This window comes from Lissotriton helveticus, chromosome 10, assembly GCF_964261635.1.
Source record: "Lissotriton helveticus chromosome 10, aLisHel1.1, whole genome shotgun sequence".
Classification (NCBI taxonomy): domain Eukaryota; kingdom Metazoa; phylum Chordata; class Amphibia; order Caudata; family Salamandridae; genus Lissotriton; species Lissotriton helveticus.
The window spans coordinates 909342721-909366976 of NC_136071.1; the positions used below are offsets into that span (position 1 = coordinate 909342721).

The 24256-nt window shown below is 47.8% G+C and overlaps 1 protein-coding gene across 1 annotated transcript in view; it reads right to left on the bottom strand.

Annotated features, from left to right (window-relative positions):
• IGF2BP3 (insulin like growth factor 2 mRNA binding protein 3) overlaps positions 1–24256 on the bottom strand; it is a 1020294-nt gene that overhangs the window by 200222 nt on the left and 795816 nt on the right. The window contains exon 12 of the mRNA XM_078663554.1: positions 850–924. Coding sequence (XP_078519680.1) covers positions 850–924 — 75 coding nt within the window. The remainder of the gene's footprint in view (positions 1–849; positions 925–24256) is intronic.

Consider the following 24256-nt stretch of genomic DNA (forward strand, 5'->3'; position numbering starts at 1 on the left):
CGGATGCACAAAACACCAAACAACAGTGGATGTCCTGTAAGTCCTATACACTCTAAATAAAGTGTACAGGACATCAGCCACATTTGGCAGATATCATACGTCGCCCAAACTTTAAATAAGGTCCAAATCCTCCCCTCTCAAGGGCTCAAGTGCGCCACTAACAGCCTTGGGTCATAGAAGTGGTTATAAAAACAGGTGTGCTCACATTGTAAATGGTTGTTTTTGCTCTTGTAACTGGGTGAATAGGAGACATTCATCATAATCTACTGTTTTAGTTCAACAGCAGCGAGCAAAAGATCTGACATTAAGGGAAGAAATGTTGGTAGTATAAACTGCAGATTTTCAGTTGGGTACATCAGCTTCAGGAGTGAAATAACTGGCAAAACAATTCTCCAACTAAGTCATAAGAAACTGCAAAGTTCACATTCAGAAAGCTGTGAAGGTGTAACTTCCTGTTTTTCCATGGAATTTCCACTCTATTAGCACTGGGAAGGTGTACGAAATTCTCACGTTCTCAAGCAAGCCACAGTTGAAAAAATGAGTTCTCCGTCTCATATGGCCCGCTTGCCTTTTCAGTATCTTCCTGTTTATATTCTCAGACCGTATCATTAATAAATTTGACCGTAAAGTCAAACTTCTAGTTAGTGTTCAGAAATCCACCAGTGAGGACAGCACTTACTTTGGAGGATTAGACATTAACATTGAGAGAATAAATGGTTCCAAGTCTTAAACATTGCTCACAATGCTATGGGTAAAACTGCTGAATCATTGAGACATACCAGAGTAACACTTTACAGTGCTTTGGAATAGATAAATGAAAGTATGCCAAGATGTCTGCAATCAAAGTACCTTAAACTGAGATTCTGGGGGTCCCGTGATTATCACCATTCTTTGCTTTGCATCAGGTCCTTCAGGAGGAGCAATCTGTAAAATAGATTTCATGCATCAGAGAACATTTATAAAAAATATAGGTTTAAATGTTTAATATTTTACACCATGTACTCTTAAATGCATGACCTAAACATATAAATGCAGTTTACATCTAACAGAAAAAAACATGTACAATAAAATCCAATTACAGGGTAGAACTTAATGTGTGTTAATGAGCTTTAAAAGGACCCTTTACTATTTGTAGATGTTGGCAGTGTGATCTTTCAGTAGTGAAAAATGTGTTGACCTCGGAATGTACTTCTGCAAGATAAAAAAAGGATATACTTATTAGAATCCCCCAACACACTTCTTGGTTTTTGCAGAATTAATCTGTTAATGGACAGATAGTTCCATTAAAATGTATTCTATCTAAGTTTATCCTTTAAATAATATTAAGATTCACAAAGTGTATGAAAGTAACCAAACAATACATGAGTCTCTTCAAGGGCAAGTAAAATGCCTATAATTAATAACAGCGTAACAGACATAGGCTGCAAATCCAAACGGCAACATTGCACAAATGACATATGGCATGTACCTAAAATGGTGGCGCACCGCCCCCTGTCTGCCCAGCCCCTTCCCTTATGATGCGGCACACCCTCCCACATCCAATGGTCACTGGGTGGCAGGAGACAGTGAGTTAGTCACAGGGATCTGTGTGACGGAACTGGAGCGAGCTGTTGCTGCGCCTACTGGCAAGAGATCCCAGTGCTTCTGCACTTTACCCCTTCACCTGTAGGTTTACCAACTACATTCCGTTCCTTAATCCACATCTCACTGAAGGTTCCCATCCGATTTGGGTATATTGATCTCTTCTAAGCTGATTGATGGCTAAAAAATGTTTGCATTCAGACTGGTTATTTACTTTTTAGATGCACAACCAGCTGCTCACACATTGCAGGCTCCCAGCCACCTCCCCTGGTTTCCTTCGTGGGCTGTAGTTCTTCCGTCATGTGCCTCTAACTCAGCAAAGAGTGTCCAATAGAGTATAGGTACTTTGTGCAGTTTAGTGGAGTTCAGGCAGTCATTAAACTCGAACAGTGGGGGAAGATCCTATTGGGGCACAAAACCCACCAGTGAAACTGGTGCCTTTTTCAAAAAAAGAAAATCTTCCTTTCAACCTGGCTGCACGCATCATTCACTCTCCTGAAAAGAAGGTGGGTGCTTGAGGGTTCTGGCAGCAGGTTGAGAAAAAGGGGAAGAAGAAAACAGGATTGATTCAGGGGGAATGTTTGCATAGCAAAAATGGCTGCCACTCTTGCTGCACGTGTGATGGGAGCTCAGCTCCTTAAGTTGATGAGAGGAAATATGGACTGCCTCCTCCTGGAAATATGGAATTAACTAAGACTGTCCATAGGAAGAGAAGGAAAATACTACTTACCAGTATGCATTTGTTCTTGGCATGTAGAGCTGCAGAGTTGCACACTGTGCATAGATCGCCACCTAGTGTGCGGTCCGGATGTTTGCAGTTTGTTGTTGTCCTGAAAAGTTCTTTGGAAGTCAAGAGATAGGTGACTCCTTTTTTGGACCACATTGCGCATGGGCATCGGCTCCATCCCCAGATTGTTTTTCGCCATAGGGAATTGATGGAGATTTGCAAGAAAAGAAAGAATGCCCATATAGTTTGTATCTAATTAAGATAATACTGGGACAGACCAGGGTAGCCGGGGAGGGGGGTGGGCGTGTGCAACTCTGCAGTTCTACATGCCAAGAACAGATGCATACTGGTAAGTAGCATTTTCCGTTCGAGGCATATGAGCTGCAGATTGCACACTGTGCATAGATTGTATAGCAGTACCCACCCCTAGCGGCGACCACCCTTATCTGTTGCAGTAGTTTGGCATAATGTTTTGAGAACAGCCTGGCCCACTTTAGCTTGTTGTTTGGTTTGCACATCTACACAATAGTGTTTTGTGAATGTGTGCGGTGTAGACCATGTAGCTGCTTTGCAGATGTCATCTAGGGGAATGTTCCCTAAGAATGCCATTGAAGCCCCTATTTGTCTTGTAGAGTGGGCTTTAGGAGGAACAGATAACGTACGTTTAGCTTTGTGGTAACAAATCTGTATGCATTTGACAATCCATCTAGCTAGCCCAGATTTTGAAATGGGATTACCTTTGTGTGGTGGTGAGAAAGACACAAAACGTTTTTTGTCTTACTAAAGGGTTGTGTCCTCTCTATGTAGTATAGCAATGCTCTTTTGACATCTAGGGTATGAAGAGTTCTTTCTGCTACTGTATGTGGCTGCGAGAAGAAAACGGGCAGTTCCACAGATTGAGATGGAAGGGAAAAAGGACTTTGGGCAAGAATTTTGGATTAGTACGCAGAACTACCTTATTGTGATGCATTTGCAAGAAGGGTTCTTGAATGGTTAGTGCTTGTAATTCACTAACTCTCCGCAGAGAAGTAATAGCTACTAGGAACGCAACCTTCCACGTTAAAAATTGTAGTTCACATTTGTGTAAGGGTTTGAAGGGAGGTCCCATTAACCGTGTGAGAACATGTAAATTCCTCACAGGTGAAGGTGGTACCCTGGGAGGAATTATTCTTTTAAGGCCTTCCATCAAGGCTTTAATGGCAGGCACTCTGAATAGAGATAGATGTTGTCTGTTTTGCAGATATGCTGCTATTGCAGCGAGATGTAGTCTAACAGAGGTATAGGCTAAGTTACATTTTTGGAGATGCAGTAAGTATGCTATGATGTGTTGAATGGACACATCTAGAGGATTAATATTGTTGTTGTGACAATATATTACAAATCGTTTCCACTTGGCTGCCCTAGTGGTTGGACGTCTAGCTTCTTTAATGACATTCATGCAGTCTGGAGGAAGGTTTAGATATCCAAGTTCTAGGATTTCAGGGGCCAGATCACAAGGTTGTGCTGAGCTGGGTCCGGGTGTCTGATCTCTCCACGGTTCTGTGTTAAGAGGTGTGGAAACAGGTGCAATTTATGGTGTGGTACTACCTACAGTTGTAGCAGTGTGGTGTACCACAGCTGTCTGGCCCACGTTGGAGCAACTAGGATGAGGGTGAGAGAATGCTGCTGTAGTTTGCGTACTACTAATGGCATGAGTGGTAGAGGTGGAAAAACGTACGCAAATTTGTTTGACCAGTGCATCCACATCGCATTGCCTTTGGACAGTGGTGTGGATATCTGGCGGCAAAGCTTGGGCAATTGGCGTTTTCGTGGGTGGCAAATAGGTCTATGTGAGGTTGTCCCCACGTCTGAAAGAATAGCTGAAGAACCTGTATATGAAGTTCCCAATCGTGGATCTGTTTGACGACTTAACAGATCCGCTATGGTATTCTGTACTCCTAGAACATGCTGGGCTAGAAGGAATATGTTTTGAGGAATAGCCCACCGCCATATGTCTTGTGCTAGTTGAGAGAGCTGCAGGGAGGGTGTGCCTCCCTGTTTCTGTATGTAATACATGGCTGTCATGTTGTCGGTGCGGACTAACACAGCCTTGTTTGATACTTGCTTTTGGAAAGCTTGTAGTGCTAGGAATATTGCTAGTAACTCCAGATGATTGATGTGGAGTAACTTTTGTTGCAGTGTCCACCTGCCTTGCATGGTGTGTTGCAGGAGGTGGGCTCCCCAGCCGGAGAGCGATGCGTCCGCAGTCAAGATTATCTGAGGAACTGGCTCTAGGAAAGATTTTTGGTGTTCCACCACTGCAGAGAGCAAAGAGTCCGACCGTCTACCAACACTAGGTCTGTTAATTGACCTTGAGCCTGGTTCCATTGACGTGATAAGCATTCTTGTAGCGGACGCATTTGAAGTCTTGCATGGGGCACTATGAAAATGCAAGAGGCCATCATCCCTATGAGTTGCATGAACACTCGTGCTGGAAGAAAGTGTTGTAGCTGAAACTTTGTTAGAAGAGTTTGCATGCTGGCTATCCTTGCTGGAGTGGGATAAGCTAGCGCTGTTGAGATGTTTATTGTGGCACTGAGGTACTGTTGTACCTTGGATGGTTGTAGATGGGATTTGGCGTGGTTTATTGTGAACGCCAATTTGTGGAGCAGCTGTATTGTGGCATGAGTGTTCCACGCATAGGTTGTATGAGCTGGCTTTTATGAGCCAGTCGTCGAGGTACAGGAAGACATGGATGTGTTGTCTTCGTAAATGCGCTCCCACTACTGCTAAGCACTTGGTGAATACTCTTGGTGCTGTTGTGACTACGAAGGGGAGTACTTTGAATTGATAGTGTTGTCCGTCTATCACAAATCTGAGATACTTACTTTGAGCCTTGTGAATGGTAATGTGGAAGTATGCGTCCTTGAGATCTAAAGTAGCAAGGAAGTTGTTTTGTGACAAGAGCGGAAGGACTTGTTGGAGTGTGACCATGTGAAAATGGTCTGACTGTATGTATATGTTTAGCGGTCTGAGATCTATAATAGGCCTTAAAGAGCCGTCCTTTTTTGGGATTAGAAAATATAGAGAGTAAACCCCTTTGTTTTGTTGGTGCAGAGGAACTGGTTTTATTACACTTTTTTGTAGCAGAGATACTACTTTTTGCTTTAACAGTGATATATGTTCTTGTGACATTGGACGCTGTTTGGGTGGTATGTTTGGGGGTGTAGGTGTTAGTTATAGACAGTAATCTGACTGAATAATTTGTCGCACCCACCTGTCTGATGTGATGTTGATCCATGCAGGAAGGAATTGTTGCAATCATCCCCCCACAGGAGTGAAATGTTGGGGGGGGGGGGGGGGCTGGGGGGTGGTAGGGGTAGAGCCAGAGCGGGAGTTGTTGGTTTTGCCTCTGCCTTTGTTGTTGTTACCCCTGTAACCTCCTCTCTGGTAGCCCTTAGTGAATGTGGGTTGGCTAGGGGTCTTGTAAGAAGTGGAGGGACTTTGAGGAGTAGCCTCTAGTGTTGCCTCTGTATGATGAGCGATAAAAAGAATGTCTGCGAGCTTGCTGCTGCAAGGCTCCCATAGATTTTGCTGTATCAGTGTCTTTTTTCATCTTTTCTAAAGACACGTCGACATTTGGGCCAAATAAATGTGTCTCATCAAATGGCTGGTTAAGGATTGAGTTTTGTACTTCAGGTTTAAAACCTGAAATACGTAGCCAAGCATGTCTACGTAGTAGGGTGCTGGTATTGATTGCCCTTGAGGCGGTATCTGCAGCATCTAGGGCACAACAAATGGAAGTATTAGTAATATGTTTACCTTCCTGTATACGTTCGTTGGCCCTATTTTTGTATTTGTCTGGTAGGTGTTGCATTATGGACTGTAGTGCATCATAATGTGCTCTGTCATATCTGTCCAGCAACGCTTGGGTATTGGCAATGCGCCAGATATTAGCTGCTTGTGATGCTGTTCTTTTGCCAGGGGCGACATGTAGCTTAGATTCTTTGGTGGTGAGGCCTCACGTGATGTCCGAGAATTATCACGTTTACGTGCATTAGACACTACTAAAGAGTCTAATGGTACTGGACCTTTAATATAGACTGGATCTGTGGGGGCAGTGTTTATATTTTTTCTCAATGCGAGGATTAAGGACCCTAGCCCTGACAGGATCCTTAAAAACTTCTGTTGCGTCCTTGATGACACCCTTAAGCATTGGCAAAATGGCAGATGACCTTTGTGTGTTATCAAAAGTGTCCAGTAGGAAATCTTCCTCCACCGCGTCAGTGTGTAAATCTACCCCATGATATTGGGAAGCTCTTTGGACTAGTAAATTAAAACCTATAGTGTCCTCTGGTGGGGAAGGTCTAGAAGTGTATATATCGTCTTGTGGGACATAAGGCACATCAGGGATGTTGTAATCATCCCATGGATTAGGTGACTGAGGGGGACTATTGGTCCCTTCTGGTTCTTGTGCACCCCCACCTGTGTCATCAGAGTCTATGTCTGCATCATCGTCTGGATTAGGGGATGGTGTAGGTGAATGGTGATGTGGACGAGATGTAGGAGGAGGAACAATATGGGGAGGTGGTGGAGAAGGGGCCCTTAATGGAGAGGTTGCAATGTCCCTCTTCTTTGGAGGAGGAGGAGAAGCTGGCGCCTCACGAGGTCTCTTCTTGGAACTGAGAGTCAAGTGACCAGTCTTAGGATCCTTTACAAGAGTTTTTTGGTTAGGATCAGGTGTGAAAAGTTCCTCTGAATAGGGCAAATCCTTCGGCGTCGAGGATCTTGGCGCGGTAGGATTTTTCGGCACCAAGTCGGTAGCTGGTTTTGGATCTTTTGGTTTATAAGTGTGCCCTTTTGATATGTCCTTTACCGGAACCCGTTTCTTCAGTTCCGGGTGGTTTTTTGGTTCCGAAACATGTGCTTGAGCTTAAGGCGGTTTTTTAGTCGGCTCCGAGTGCGGTTTCGGCATCGATGAGCCGGTGCCAGTCTTCGGCGCCGTGTGCTTAGGTGTCGGAGCAACTGTCGGCGTGGTTGCGGAAGATTGCTTTTCCCTCGGTGTCGGTATAGGATCGGCACCGGGGATAGGCTGGCACGACCCCGAGCTGCCTGAAGGCTTAGTAGGCTTCTTTGCCGGGCCCGAAGGCGGGGCGGGGGAAGCAAACTCTCGGTGTGCACCCGGGCCCGAAGGTGAGGGTGTGCCCGAAGCCTTTTTGGAGGGTGTCGAGGAAGGGTTGGGGTCGACTATCTTACTTACGACCCGTTGAGCTGGGGTGACTTCCTCGACATCGGAGTCTTCGGCGTCCGAGGAGCTCGTACTCTTTTCGGTGTGCTGGTGTTCTGGCACATCGACACCCACTTCGAAGATGTCGTCGGGGACAGCAGCGGACGAGCGAGCCATAGTTCTTCGAGCTAGTCGGTCCCGGATCGTGTTCTTGGAGTGGAAAGAGGCACAGGCGGAATAGTCTTTGGCCTCGTGCTCCGGTGAGCGGCAAAGGTTGCACACCTCATGTAGGTCGGTGTGGGGAAACATCGACCCACATTGAGGACACTTTGAATGGCGTCCTTTCCATGAGCCAGGAAGTAAGGCCTAGGTAGGCCCGAATACCTTCTTCAACGACCGGAATCGAAGACTTCGAAGTGGTGAAGAGTTGCGTCGATGTGGAGCGCGATCGAAACAATACAGTCGAACTGGGTGAGGATTGCGTGCCGAAGGAAATTCGGTTCCAAACCGGAGTGCAGGAAACACATCCGAGCCCGATGGCGTACAAAAACAATCTGGGGATGGAGCCGATGTCCATGTGCAATGTGGTCCAAAAAAGGAGTCACCTATCTCGTGACTTCCAAAGAACTTTTCAGGACGACAACAAACTGCAAACATCCGGGCTCAACACTAGGTGGCGATCTATGCACAGTGTGTAATCCTGGATAAGGCTTTAAAACAGAAGGACCTTCGTTGGAGCCACCATATTGTCAACAAAAAACATACGACTTATAGAAGCCTGTCTAGAAGCCTAATATAGGTCAACTTTACAGTCACGTCTGGATGTAGACTGGGCTTGAAACCAAGTGATATGTCGTCTTTTAATTCTTTTTGGACTGAATATCGTGGTTGTAGCTTTGTGCGGGTTAAAAATACTTGACAGACGTTCGTCGATAGAAACGGCCTCCCTGCATCCAACGCGGTCCCGGCTCAATTGTGGGTCACAATTGAGCCGGGACCGCGTTGGATGCAGGGAGGCCGTTTCTATCGACGAAGGTCTGTCAAGTATTTTTAACCCGCACAACGCTACAACCACGAAAGGTATTTTGTTGACAATACAGTGGCTCCAACGAAGGTCCTTCCGTTTTAAAGCCTTATCCAGTGCAAATCAACATGAAAGGGGACTCCTAAAATCTCACCTTTCCTCGTTGTAAACTATACGGTGACAGATTAGAAGGAATTAAAACCCCTAACTTGTGAGAGAAAACGGTCCTGATGAAGGTGAAAATCAACTGAATCACCGAAAAGCTGCGTCGACCTCTGTTTTCTTCTAATTGTTGTTTTAATTATTGAATGTATAAAATGTTTCTTTGTACAAACTGTATGAACTGTTTTTAAACTGTATGAACTTTTTAATTTGCGAAAAGTTTTCCTCTTAAAATATGTGATTGTAATAAATAGACACGAATATATTTTTTTAAACCGTTTGGTATTGTTTTAATTTTACATTTATTCGCTGACATAACTCTGCTCTTCCACCTGATTTTTGTAATGGTAATTGTTTAGACCCAAATGTGTTCCTAAGGAATTTAGCCTTCTTATTCTGGGACCTCTTGTTTAGCAAATCAATTACCTCATCTCTATGCGACATGCTTCATAAGTGTAGATCTGCTATGGAGCACATACTGGAAATCTCAGACACCATCTCTCAATACAATCTTGACTCTTAATCTTTACAGAGACCTGGCTCAGCGACATATCCCACCACACTTTTGATCTTCTACATCAGAGACTTGTGCATACAAGCACAGCTAGCTTGCAATCAAACAGTTTAGTTTTATTTTATTTGCAGTCCTACTTAAAACCAATGCAATGCGTGCGTAACATAAAACCATGTGTAAAATATTAATTTGAAATGACAAAATATTAGAGTTAAAAATAAAAACGCTTTTGTTGCTTACAAGTTAAAAAATGCAGATTTAAACATGCAAGAGCAGCCAATATAAGTTGACCGGTCATTGCAGCGATTGTTACTACCCCTGTGAAAATAAATAATCCAAAGATCCTTTGCACCAAAACAGCTTTAGTGACAGTTTGGCATTTTTGCTCTGGCCGCTTCAAGAAATCCGACTAGTCTAGAGTTCAATTGAGGTGATGCTGGGTCGAAGCAAGCCAATACTGCTTGCCTCCTTGTCCGAATTCCCCTTTGTTTCAAGGGGATTTTTAGCAGTTGCCTCCTTTCTTGAAGCAGCTCTGTGCAGGAGCAAATGGTGTGGATGATGTTTGCCCTGGCCGTTTTTGCACAAACTGCAAGCTGTAAAAGACTGCACCCTTTTCCATGGTGGAAGATGCTGTGTGCATAGTATCACTCAGAGTCGTAGCTTTAGGAATTTTAATTTCTGTGCTTTTGGATAGCCCAGGTTAAAATATTGTTGCTGGGCTAGTATCTTGTAAGAATTCAGCGTCATCAAGGCATGATTTCTGGATGAAAAAGCCGCTTTATCCTCCACCAGTGACTGGTTTTTAGCGACTTCCAGACTAATTTCTTCATAGTTAAGTGATGGCACTGTGCATTCCATAGGAGCGATAAGAAAACCAGTTACTTACCTGTAACTTCAGTTATCCAGTATTGGTATTTTTCATAGATTCACATGCCTGAATCATTCCCCGTTGCGGGAGTCCCACTGTAAATAAAAAAGCAGTGCCAAAGGTAAATGATAGTAGTAGGCCCTAAAGAAAAAGGCCTGAGGCCTAGATCCTAGTAGCCTATCTACATCATTATGCTAAAAAGACCAAAGTCTTTGTCCCAACCATTCGGCACTCTCTAGAACACTCTGCAGAGCCAGTTCTCCTCAGATTTTCATAGCACAAGTTGGAAATGAGGATCCCAAAATAGAGAACAGACTCTCCGGGGAGGAGGGTGAGTGCATGTGAATCTATGAAAGATACCAATACTGGATAACTGAAGTAACAGGTAAGTAACTTGTTTTCTTATCCAGTATTGGGGTATCTTTCATAGATTCACATGCCTGAATCAGAGTAGCAAGCAGTATGCTAAGTATACAGTCGGTTGCGGATGGGGGGAGACTTGTACTGATAAACTCCTAGTTGCATCCATAAATAATTAACAAATGCATAGTAACCCAACTTTTCACATGTAAAAGACGATTTAGAAATATGTAAAGAAGCAGGCATAGTTATATACACTCATCCTGATATATATATATATTTATATGAATGAATATTAAGAGAACAAAGGTTACCTGAAAATGTTCTCAAAAAGGTGGCGTAGGATAGCCTGTCCAACCGCCGCATCCTCTTGACATGTAGACTGAAGGCAGTAATCTCTTGTGAAAGTGTGGACATTCTTCCATGTCGCAGCACAGCTCATATTTTCTAGAGTCACTCCAGCAAACAATGCTATAGATACTGCAACAGTTCTTGTGGAGTGGGCCTTGACCTTCCTCAGCAATGGCCTGTTAGACATGTCATGACAGAAATGGATTGTAGAAGCTATCCATCTAGCAATGGTGGCTTTTGTGACTGCTGTTCCCAGTGTGGCTTGACCGTAAGCCACAAATATTTGATCAGATTTTCTAAAGGTTTTTGTTCTCTGTAGATAGAATTTTAAACATCTCTTAAGGTCAAGAGAATGTAAGGTTCTTTCCGCTGGTGTAGTCGGGTTTGGAAAGAAAGTTCGTAACTTCACCGGTTCATTGAGGTGGAATTGGGACGGTACTTTAGGTGTGAATGTAGGGTTAGTCCGGAGGGTGACATAATACTTAGAGAAATGCAAAAATGGTTCCTTTATAGTGAACGCTTGAATTTCACTTACTCTTCTAGGGGATGTTAGAGCCAGAAGCAGAGCAACCTTCCATGTGAGAAATTTGAGTTCGGCTTTGCGGATGGATTCGAATGGGTGATTCATCAACTGCGCGAGGACCGTGTCAAGTTCTCACTCCGGTGGAGGAGTCCTCACCGAAGGGAAAGTTCGGAAAAGACCGCTCATGAATTGTTTGATTAATGAAGATGAACATAACTAAGGAATCTTGGCAACCTTCCTGAATCTGGAGAGAGCGGCTAAATGGACTTTCACTGATGAAAAGGTGAGTCCAGACCTAGCCAGATGTAGCAGATAAGGAAGAATTTATTCTGCAGGAGCTTCTATCGGGTGAACCTTGTTTGTTTCACACCTACAGCAAAATCTCTTCCATTTAAGAGGATAAGTCTTAATTGTGCTCTAAGCTCAGGATTTAGCTAAGATGTCACGACATTCTGGAGGTATATCAAGGTCCTTAAATTCTAGGAAGTCAGGAGCCATGCGTGTAAATTTAGAGACGGGGGGGTCTGGATGAAGCACCTGCCCCTTGTTCCTCAACAGCATTGTGGGTGTTGGCTGGTCCTGGGATAGCAACAGAAGTTCTTGGAACCAGTACTGACCTGGCCACCTGGGGGCAATTAGGATGAGACGGCAGCTCTCAGACTTAATCTTGCGTAACACCCTTGGTATTAGAGGGATTGGGGAAAAGGGTAAGCACAAATCCCTGACCATCGCATGGACAGGGCATTCCTCCTTGACCCCTGTTAAGGATACCTGCTGGAGTAATATTGGCATTTCTTGTACTGCTTTGTTGCAAACAAATCCAATGTCGGTTTGCCCCAAGCCTGGAACACTGTCCACCTGAGAGTGTTCCAACTCCCACTTGTGACAATCTGACAGGGACCTACTGAGCGTGTCCGCCCGGGTATTGTGAAGGCCTCGGACATGCTCTACTTTGAGGGTTATGTTGTGAAGTGGAACCCATTCCCACAACTCTTGAGCTTCTCTTGACAACGCTGCCGATCTTGTACCTCCTTGCTTGTTCACGTAAAACATGCTGGTGGTATTGTTGGTTCTAACTAGTACCGATGAGCCCGCAATCCGTGGAAGGTGTGACTTTGATGAGGTCGTTGAAGCAACCTATCGCTTGCTGCCACTGAAGATGCAGTTCCACCTGTAAAGGTCTCATTCTGAGTCGTGCCAAGGGGATGAGATTTATGGCCGAAGAGCACATTCCCAGGAGTGAGGCGGACAGAAACTGACTTTCTTTTTGAGACACGACACTGGATCGTTTCCAGACGAGCTCCAAGGAAAGGCAGGATTTGCCTTGGATGTAACTGGTATTTGCTTTTGTTCACAGTTAGCCCCAGAGAGGTGATGAGATGGAGACATGTAGAAATGACAGTCTGCAGTTTGCTCCGAGGGATCCTTTGATTAACCAATCATCCAAATACGGGAATACCTGGATTCCCCGGGATTGTAACGTTGCTGCTACAGGGGCCAGGCACTTTGTGAAGATCCTTGGAGCCGATTTTAGCCCCAACGGGAGCACTTTGAACTGATAATGGGCGCCAGCTACAGTGAAGCGGAGATGCTTGCGATGTGGAAGTAAGCGTCTTCCATTTGTAGAGAAGCCATAAAATCTCCCTCGTTCAGGCAACTTAGAATCTCTGAGAGGGTGACCATGCAAAACCCTTGTTTTTTGAGGGATCTACTCAGGTTGCAAAGGTCCAGGATTGGTCGCCATTCCCCTGATTTGGAAAAATTGAGAATAGAAACCTGTCCGTTTCTGATGTATTGGGACCTTTCCTATAGCATTCTTGAGGAGCATTGTACAAGCTTCTTTGAACAATAAGTGAAGACGAGGGGTAGTGGGTCCCCTGGGCGGAGTAGTAGGTGGCTTATTGACAAATTCTAGGGTGTGTCCACTCTTCTCCAGGTCTAGAACTCATTTGTCGGATGTAATTTCTCGCCACTTGTCCAGAAATGATGAAATATTTGCGCCCACGGGGAGGGGAGGAGATGTGATTGGCGCCCTGCTGAGCTCACTGTTTTCTGCCAGAGTCTTGCCCTTGGTTGTTGGATCGTTTTCGACCTCCCTGGCACGAGAAACCAGCCCTATTGGATTGGCGGTACGACGATGGTAATTTTGCCTATATTGGGGCTGATATTGCCTATTCTGTTGCGTATGGTAACCTCCTCTAGAGGAATTACCACGCCCCTTAGCGCCTCTGACTGCTCCACGCTTGTATTGTAAGGAACCCAAAGATCTTGCCGTGTCAGTCTTGATTGCTTGGAGGGCTTAGTCAATGTGCTTGCCAAACAATGATTCGCCATCGTAGGCCATGTCTAATATCTTTGTTTGGACTTTTGGTCGGAAGGTGGTGGCTTTAAGCCAACCCTGGCGCCTGAGAACTGCAGCCCAAGCCAACTGTCTGAAATTTGTGTTGACAATATCCAGAGAGCACTCGATTGTTTCTGATGCTGTGTGCTCTCCTTCCAGCAAAATCTTTTGTGCTTCCTGTCTTTTCTCCTCTGGAATGAGGTCAATCAGACCAGCCACATCAGACCACATTTGGCGATCGTAACGCCCTATGATCGCTAGTGAATTAGCTGCCCTGATGGTAGCGGCGGCCATGGTTGAAACCTTTTTGCCAATCAGGTCAAGACGACATTCTTCTTTGTCCGGCGGTGTAGTTATAGGCGTTGCCGGATTCTTAGACCTTTGCTGGGTAGCCTGGGAAATGACGGAATCCAATGAAGCAGGATGGACTATTGGCCGGAGCACAATACTTTTGATCTATCCGTGGAAGCACCGCTGGCATGGACGCAGGGTTTTTCATAACCGTGATACCCTTGTTCTATATATAATCTATAATAGGAACGGCTCTGGTAACTTTCCTGGACTCCTCTTTAAAATTGTGTAGGAAACATTGTTTGTTCCACCGTTACTGGAAGTTTAAATCTAGTAGCAGCCCGCTGCATGAGGTTATGAAATTCACCTATATCTTCTGGTGGGGAGTCAGATGGTAGAGGAGTTGGTGGCAAAGGCATAGGTATAATATATGAATCCCATGGACCCAAATGAGGATTTTCTGGCAGTTCACCTTCTTCAACTTCCTCATCAGAGGAAGTGTCCTGATCTTGAGGAGGCTGAGAAGGTTGGTGTTCCTGAGGAGGCTCTGTAACTGGAGACATTGGTACCAGAGCTTCAGGCGGAGGTAAAGGATCTGGAACCGCCACAGGCTGAGGTGGTGAAATAACCTGCTGCAGGGGAAACCGCTGACTATAATCAGCTAGCATGGCTTGCAAGTCCTGGATAAGGTTAGAAGGCAGATGGCTGGGGTCCGAACGCCGAGAGTGCCTCTGATATACTGTGTGATGAGGAACAACAATGTCCTCTTGGTAGTAGTGCTCATTATAGTCACCTTCCTCTTGACATTTGATATTCAGTTCAGAAGGATGACGAGCTATTCCAAAAGGTCCATCATCGTCAATCATCATCCTCCTCTTGGGTATGTTTCTAGGAGGTGAGATGGAGTAAGAGGAAATATATGAACACTCCTACCTTTGAAACGATTTAAGCTGAAAACTTCTTGATGAAATTGGTGTTGAATAAGCTGTGACCTCCACTAAAGCCTTAGTTGGAGCAGGTACCACCATTGTCAATGGTATGGCCGTCGACGGCATCATTGTAGATGGAGCTATCGTCGATGGACTATCGACAGGCTTGACGTCGACTGGATCATCAATGGGCTTGGGATCTTAGTCGACGGGACAGTCGTAGACAGCACAGTAGATACCTGCGTCTTAGTCGACGACACTTCCGGCGACAGCTTAGTCGATGGTACCTTCGTCGATGTGTTAAGATGACGACTTAGTCAATGAGGCCTTCGTCGACGATTCTTCGACGACGGTCTTTTTAGTCACAATGGAAACCCTTGTCGACAGTATAGGAGAAGTGATCGAAGTAGTAGATATCGTCGCCGAAGGAGCTGAAGACGTGACAGAAATCATCGACGATAAAGGAAAAGCCAAGGATTTTGAGAAGCTTTTACTCACTGTTTTGGAAGATTCCTTTTTAGAGTCCTTGAGAGCTGTAGCCTGTGGAGACTGCATAGGCCCAGAGGAAGTAGAGGGAGACCTCTGAGAAGGGCCACAAGTAGAGTGGGCGGATTTAAGATGTTTTCTCCCCTCACTTGAAGAACTGTCCTGGGATCTAGCTCTCCTGCTGGAAGGTGAGGCTCGGTCATCATTCTGGGCCGAAGAAGATTTTAGCCACAACAGGATCTTGCCTCCCTATCCATTAGAAAGGAAGGTACGGCAAATTTTACAATCTTTTGCCTCATGCTTAGGGTAGAGGCAGTAAATGCAGTCCTTATGTTGATCATCAACATGGACACTTTGTCGCAGGTTCTGCAGGGTTTAAACAAGACCTTCTTGTCAGACATCTTGAAGGATAAACTGAGTGGCACTCAGGAAGACTCCCTTCCACACGACGTGAGGTGAAAATCTGAGGAGAACTGGCTCTGCAGAGTGTTCTAGAGTGGGATGATAGCTGATTGGTTAGGACAAAGACTTTGGTCTTTTTAGCATAATGATTTAGATAGGCTACTAGGATCTAGGCCTCAGGCCTTTTTTCTTTAGGGCCTACTACTATCATTTACCTTTGGCGCTGCTTTTTTTATTTACCGTGGGACTCCCGCCTCGGCGACGGGGAATGATTCAGGCATGTGAATCTATAAAAGATACCTCAATACTGGATAACCCTGTGTTTGCCAGTGCCTTCCTTTTTGGAGGAATGCACTGACATAACTGACCAAACTATCCGAAGCAACAAAGCGATCTTTCTGGGAGACTGCAATATTCACTGGGGCACCAAAACATACTCTGCAGTGAACCACTTCGTCTCAACTCTCCTCAACAATGAATTGATCCAACATAACTGTAACCCAACAGACTTTAAAAGCTCCCTTCTAGACCCAATCTTCAAAGAGAACATGCTCCAAGTGAATGATCATATCTCAGTAGACCGGCCCGATTACTCCCTTATTCCCTTCACCCTGCGACACTCATATACCCTTATAATGGGTCAACCGAAAAGATTAACTACCTAGTTTCGAGACACCACAAACAAACATCAATACTTTCAACACTGCTCAGAAGATACTACTGTCCATCGCACCACCACAAATACAACTTGTCCTCACACAGCTTTAAATGCCAGATGTGCTTGTTGCACAAGTTACTACTTGTGTAACGATATATCTGTAAGAAACATTAGTTAGTGATAGAATCCTTACCTTAGAATATCCCCAGGCCTCAGACTCGATCCGGAAAATTTTGCACAGCAATACCCCTGCGTGCGGCAGGCGTCGTCCGCGGCTCCACGTCCGTCGTCGGCGTCGTTAGCGCCGGAATGACATCGGAGTACTTAGACCCCGGCCTCGCGCGCGGACGTCAGTTCTGATACACAGCTTTTCCGCGCCAGATACGCAGAGCCATGATAGAACCAACACTAGTGCCATGAAACTAGGGCCCTGAAAGGGGATGACCTTAACCCTAAATATCGGTTCGCAGAACGGGGAGGATGGGTCGGTAAGGAATCTATCACTAACTAATGTCTCTTACAGATATATCGCTACACAAGAAGTAACTTGTGCATCTGAAAGAGACATTTTAGTGATAGATTCGCTACCTTAGAATAGATACCCCAGCAATACCAACCCCGGTGGTGGGTCTGCGAACCAATAATCACACCAGAAAGTCCTGGACGGAACGGCCAAAGAAGCCATCCCTCCGGACTTGGCTGTCCAGGCAATATTGTCTCGCAAACGTGTGCAGCGAGGCCCACGTAGCTGCCTGGCAAATGTCCTGCAAGGGCACTCCTCGGCCCAGGGCAGTGGTAGTCGCCGTGGCCTGAGTGGAATGAACCCTCAGTCCAACAGGGGGCTCCTTTATAGCCAAGGAGTAACACGCCTGGATACACAAGATGATCCACCGAGAGATGGTCCGCTTGTGCAACGCCTTTCCCTTCTTAGCGCCCACGTAACCAACAGAGTTGGTCATCCACCCGGAACTGGCGTGTGCGATCCAGATAGTAAGAGAGCGCACGTTTTGGGTCCAGACGGTGGAGCCTCTCTTCCTCTTTCGAGGGATGCGGAGGCGGAAAGAAGGTGGGCAAGGTAATGGACAGCCCGATGTGGAAGGCAGTGACAACCTTGGGGAGGAAAGAGGGTCTTGTCCGCAACACAACCTTGTCCGGATGGACAGAGAGGAAAGGAGGTGTAGAAGAAAGAGCCTGGATCTCACTCACTCTCCTGGCAGAGGTGATGGCAACCAGGAAAGCAGTCTTCAAAGTAAGAAGACGAAGAGGACAGTCATGGAGCGGCTCAAAGGGAGCACACATTAGGTCAGTAAGTACAAGGTTCAAGTCCCACTGGGGCATCACGAAAGGAACAGGAGGAAACATGTGTGTGATGCCCTTCAAAAACCTATTTACAATTTGGGACTTGAATAAGGAAGGCTAGTCAGGTATCCTTAAGAAGGCGGAAAGGGCAGGAAGGTACCCCTTGATAGTGCCCAGAGCAGAGCCCTGCTGGGCAAGAGAAAGAAGGAAGAGGAGAACCTCAGAAAGGGGTGCAGAGAGTGGATCCACAGCCTTTGCTGTGCACCATGCCACATATCTGTTCCACCTGCAGGCGTATACCGACTTTGTGGAGGGACACCTGGCTGCCAGAATGACATTACAGACTTCAGGAGGCAAGTCAAATGGCCTAAACTGTCGCTGCTCAATCTCCAAGCTTGTAGGTGGAGACTGGACAGGTTCCCGTGGAGGACCGTCCCCTGCTGCTGCGACAGAATGTCCTCCCGAAGAGGCAGACGAGTCGGGGATCGACTGACATGCTGAGTAGCTCGGGATACCAGTATCTTTGTGCCCAGTCCGGAGCCACAAGGATAACCTGGGCCCGGTCGCGCCTGATTTTCAGCACTCTGGGCAGAAGTGGTATAGACGGAAAGGCGTACAATAGACCGCAACTCCACTCGCTACGAAAAGCGTCTTCGAGCGAGTGCCGCCTTGGAAATTCCAACGCGTAGAACAGATGACATTGCGCGTTCTCTTCTGTGGCGAATAGATCGAACCAAGGCTTTCCCCACTGCTGAAAGAGACCTTGCGCCACGTCAGAGTTCAGACGCCATTCGTGATCCATCATGCACAGACGGCTGAGTTCGTCCGCCCTGGCGTTCAGGGAACCTGCCAGGTGTTGAACCACCAGGGTGACGTCCTGATGTTCCAGCCACTGCCAGAGGCGCAGAGCCTCCTGGCATAGGGTCCACAACCCCACCCCGCCCTGTTTGTTGCAGTACCACATGGCGGAGGTGTTGTCCGTGAACACCTGCACTACACTCCCCCGGACAGAGGGGAGGAATGCCTTCAGTGCAAGTCGGATCGCCCGCAGCTCCAGAAGGTTGATGTGGAGCTGGGACTCTGCCGGAGACCAGAGGCCTCTGATATCCGCCTCTCCCATGTGGCGCACCCAACCCTGGAGGGACGGGTCCGTCACAACTACGTGCTCCGGTTGGGGTAGGGAGAGGGATCTGCCACTGACCCAATCGCGGTCCGTGAGCTACCACTGCAACTGTCTTGCAGTACCCTCCGAGATCAAGACATGGTCGGACAAGTTGCCCCTATGCTGGTCCCACTGAAACTTCAGGTCCAACTGCAGAGCCCGCATCCGCCACCTGGCGTGATGCACCAGAAGGATGCAGGAGGCCATCAGCCCCAGAAGCCGCAGCGTAAACCTGACCGAGACACGGGATAAAGGCTGAAAGATCGGAATCAGAGCCTGAATATCCCGAACCTGCTGTTCGGGAGGATAAACCCAAAACTGCGCAGAGTCTAGAACTGCTCCGATGAAGAGGAGCTTCGGAGAGGGGCACAGGTGTGACTTCGGCACGTTGATGGAGAAGCCCAGCAAGTGCAGGAGGTCGGCCATAGTCTGAAGGTGGCTGACGACTGTCTGGGGCGAGCCCGCCTTCAACAACCAGTCGTAGAGGTAGGGGAAGACTGACACCCCTAACCTGCGCAGATCAGCTGCGACCACCGCCATCACTTTCATGAACACCCGTGGGGCGCTGGTAAGGCCGAAGGGGAGCACAGTAAACTGAAGGTGCTCGTGGCCTACCGTGAATCGCAGGTAACGCCGGTGGGCCGGCAGGACGGGGAAGTGAAAATAAGCGTCCTGCAAGTCCAATGCTACCATCCAGTCTCCGGGGTCCAGGGCAGCTAAGACCTGAGCCAAAGTCAGCATCTTGAACTTCTCCTTCTGGAGGAAGCCGTTGACGTTCCGTAGGTCCAAGATAGGGCGCAGGCCTCCTTTGCCCTTCTTGGGTACCAGAAAGTAGTGGGAGTAACAACCACACCCTACTCTGGCTCAGGAACGCGCTCGATGGCACCCTAGGCAAAGAGGGCCGTGACTTCCTCTTGCAGAAGTTGCAAGTGATCCCCCGACACGCGGTGGAATTGCGGTGGCATGGCTGGAGGGGTCGCCTCGAAGGAGAGGGAGTAGCCCCTTCGGGCGATTTGCAGCACCCACCTGTCCGACGTGACAGTGCGCCAGTGGAAGAGGTGATGGCGAACCCTGCCCCCTACTGGCGTCACATGGGCCTGAAAGCACGGACTAGGAGGGTTTTGAGGCAGTGCTGCGGGGGAAGGTGTGGACTGGCCTCGCCGTTGTCCCCAACCGCCGCCACGGCGGTTTCCACGGCCGCCACCGCGCTGTTGAACATTCTGCGGTGCGTGGCTGGCAGCACGTGTGGGGGCGCCCCTTCCGTGGCCACGAAAGGAGCAAAAGCCACCGATTGCTGGCATGGGGCCAAGAGGCCCAAGGACTTGGCTGTAGCCCTGGAGTCCTTAAAACGCTCAAGCGCATGGTCTGCCTTGTCGCCAAAGAGGTGACGGCCATCGAACGGCATGTCCAGAAGAGTGGCCTGGACATCGGCCGAAAACTTGGCGGACCTCAACCAGGCATGGCGTCGAACCGCCACCGTCATTGACATCGCCCTGCCCAGTGAGTCCGTGGTATCCAGCCCATACCGGATAGAATATCGCGCTGCATCTCGAACCTCGGCAAGGGCTTGGGTGAGTTTTGCCCGGACCTCCTCCGGACATTGTGGCAGCACGTCCGCGACCGTGTCCCACAGGGTGTGGGTGTAGCGGCCCAAGAGGCATGCGGTGTTGACTGACCGCAGTCCGAAACTCAGGGACGAGAACACCTTCTTCCCGAATTGTTCATACCTCTTGGATTCCCGATCAGGCGGAGCCGCCGGGAATGCGGTCTGGGAAGTGGAGGCATGGATGACCAGGCTCTCGGAGGTGGGATGGGTGGACAAAAAGCAAGGGTCGCCCGGGGCCGGGCGGTAGCGTCTGGCCACGTTCCTATCCACAGGCGGACCTGTGGCGAGCTTGGACCAAGTGCCCACAAGAACGTCACACAAGGCCTCATTAAACGGCAGCAGAGGCTCAGTGGAGCTTGCCTGCGGTTTAAGGACCTCAGTGAGGAGGTTAGTCCTCACGGCCGCGACGGGGAGCACAAGGTGTAGGGGCTTGGCCGCCCGCGTCAACACTACACTGTAAGCATCCCCTCCTCCGTAGCCACTGTGGGAGGGAAGACAAATCCAGTGTCTGGCGAAGTGTCAATTCCACTGACCTCCCCAAGCTCATATGTCCAGTCCTGTTGAGACTGGCACTCCTGTGCCAGAGGGTCCACAGACCCCTCCCAAACACCCTCGTCACCCATCTCCTGCAGGTCAGGGTCAACAGATGGGGCTGGTACGTGGAAATAGAAATCTCCAATCGGACCGAGGGTAGGATCGGGGAGGCGTCCACAGTGGGCGCCGAGGGCGACACCCGCAGGGCCGGCGCCGATGAAGTCGTGAGGTCGACCGGGGACGACCCGGATCCGGAAGCGGATCCAGTGAGGGCCTGCGGCGCCGGGACCGAAGTCGCCGGGGCCGAAGCACCCGACTGCGTCGGAGCGGAAGCACCCGACCCGCTAGGCCCTCCAGCCAGGGCAGTTGGGCCCAGAGGCGCCACGGAACCCGGCTGAGGAGGGAGGGACCTCATGGCCATGAGGTACCGCTCGACCTCCTCTGGCGTTGCATCATGCCCAGGGACCCGAAGGTGTGGGGCAGGCGGCGACGTCCGCGACTCCATCAGAGCCGCGTGGGTGGTGTCACCCGAACCCTCGGCCGTATCGCGCGCGCGTCGGAGGAACGATGACATCTCTCCGACCTCTCATGCCTCTTACCTGAGGACTTGGATCCTGACGACCGAGGTCCACTCCCGGAGCTGCGAGGGCTCCGACCCCGCGACCAGTCCCTCGACCTCCTGTGGGACCGGGACCTGGAGCGACGTGGGGCAGAGCTGGAGTCGCTTGCGGGACCGCTCCCACCTAGCTTTAGACGTCAGGGCCTGGCAGTCTGAGCAGGTGCGGTCGTCGTGGTCGAGGTCTAAACACTTGAGGCACCGGCGATGGTGGTCGGTAACCGACATCAGTCGGTCGCACTTGGAACAGGGTTTAAACCCGGGCATCCCTACCGGCACCGGAGGAGTTGAAGACTCGAGTAGAGAAATGATCAAAAGATCAAAAAAGGTTTAGTAAAAAAATGACTAAGGGGTAGAGCTTCTCCGGATCTGCGCTAGCTGGCATGGAAAAAAGAAGAACTGACGTCAGCGCGCGAGGGCGGCGTCTAAGTACTCCGACTACGTCATTCCGGCACTAACGACGCCGACGACGGACGCGGAGCCGCGGACGACACCTGCCGTCGCGCAGGGGTAGTATTGCTACGCAAAATTTTACGGATCCAGTCTGAAGCCTGGGGATATTCTATGGTAGGGAATCTATCACTAACGTGTCTCTTTCAGATTTTGTAGCTCTAATCCAAAGGTAAAAAAAGAAACTACCTAAACCATCAGCACCATGGGTCAACAAAGACTTTATGAGGTAAATAAAGATTTAAGAAGCTTAGAGAAGAAATGAAGACGTCCCCCTCTACCACCAACCTCACTTGCCTCAGAAATGAGCGTTCCCCTTTAGAAAAAAAACATTTTTGGGGGGAAATCCAACCACATTAGATTCCTGCTGGACTCAGCCAGGAACCGACCGAAGCAACTCTTCGACCTGGTCTCCACTACCAACAATACCTCCACACCCACATCCGTCAAATTAGAAGATCCACCATTAAAAAGCAAAGGAGTTTCTACAATTCTTTGACTCCAAAATGCAACAGCTACTACATCAGGACATCCATCCTACCTCTTCTCTGGCGGGCAAATCCAAACAGACTTGGCAGTTAATATCATTAGAGAGGACGACTTAATCAAGATCATAAAATCAGAGCCCTCTAACCACTTTGTAGGTCCTATCCCAGGCAACATTGCCAAAGACCTTTATAACCACATGCTTCCCCACTGGACAAAACTGGTGAATCTCTCTCAGCCAAGGAATATTTCCTGACTGCCTCAAATCTGGACAGGCTACTCCTATCCTAAAAAACACTCTGCAGATACTAATGACCTCAACATATGTCGCCCAATCTCCAACCTGAATGTCGTTTCAGAAATCATTGTGATGTGTAGCGAAGCAACTGACCAAATGCATCAAAAACAAAGACCTCCCACACAAATTCAAACACAGCTTCAATCAGGGCTTCGGCACAAAAATCGCTCTACTACGGGTGGTCGATGATGCTCGTCGGATTCTACACTAAGACAACCCCTGCATCCTGATTCTTCTCAACCTATCACCAACCTTTGACAGTCACTCATCACGCGTCCCTGACACTCACAAATTAAATGGGCATTGATAGCATGGTCCTTAAATGGTTTGCTTCATTCCCCATGAGCAAGCAGCAGCAAGTTAAATTTGTGGTTGGACAAGGTATCCCAAAGGAATCCATCAATGCCCCGACCCTATTCAACCTATTAGTCGAGCCGCTTGAAGTCCTTCTTATGAAAGCAGGGATTTCCTATCATTAATACAGAGACAGAGCTGTATCAAAAGGTCTCCTCACAAAATGAGCTCTCATCTTGTCACCACCCTTAACTCTGATCGCGCCTGGATGACATCACCTGCATGTAAACCCTTCTAAAACAAGATTTCTCCATATCTCCCCTTTGAAATCAACACTTTCACTGCAATCCTAGATGGATACACAACAACATCCTTAACAGTAAACCCACCATTGCTGACAATGCTAAATCTCTAGGAGTTATCCTATAGATAAGACTCAATCTACATTCTCAAATCAGCACCAAGGCCAAAAATGTATGCTATCAACTACATTTTCTGTAGGGAATCGGACATTACATTCTAGAGCAAATCTAAAATCTCTTGCTCATACACTAGTGCTCTCATGGATAGAGTATTGTAACTCTCAGATTGGCATTCCCAAAAACCACCTCACCCCCTGATAATTCTACACTTCACAGCACGGTTCCCCTCTTTGGCCAAAAGGAATGGGCACATTACACCTATAATGATCACTCTGATGGTTGCGAATTGAAGCCAGGACTATTTACAAAACTGCCTCTTTATCACCCCATAAAGCTCTGCACATATCCACTCCCTTTCCTGGCAAACCAACTCAAGCTATCAGGTGGCCTTGGACCTTTGTGAAACACTGAGGCAAGGTTTCTTGAACCACTATCCTTTGAAAAGGAAAGACTGGTGGCACAGTACTTCTCAGGTAGCACAACCAAAATCTGGAATTCTTCTACAACCATATTTTAGCCAAGACACTGCAACAACTCTAGGCTCAGATATCTACACCACCTCAACCTATTTATGGCAGTATATACCAACTGTAAATTTTGTTCATGTAATGATCTACCATGTTGTAGTCTTAACCTTTGAAATGATGTATAGTTGTACCTATTTAT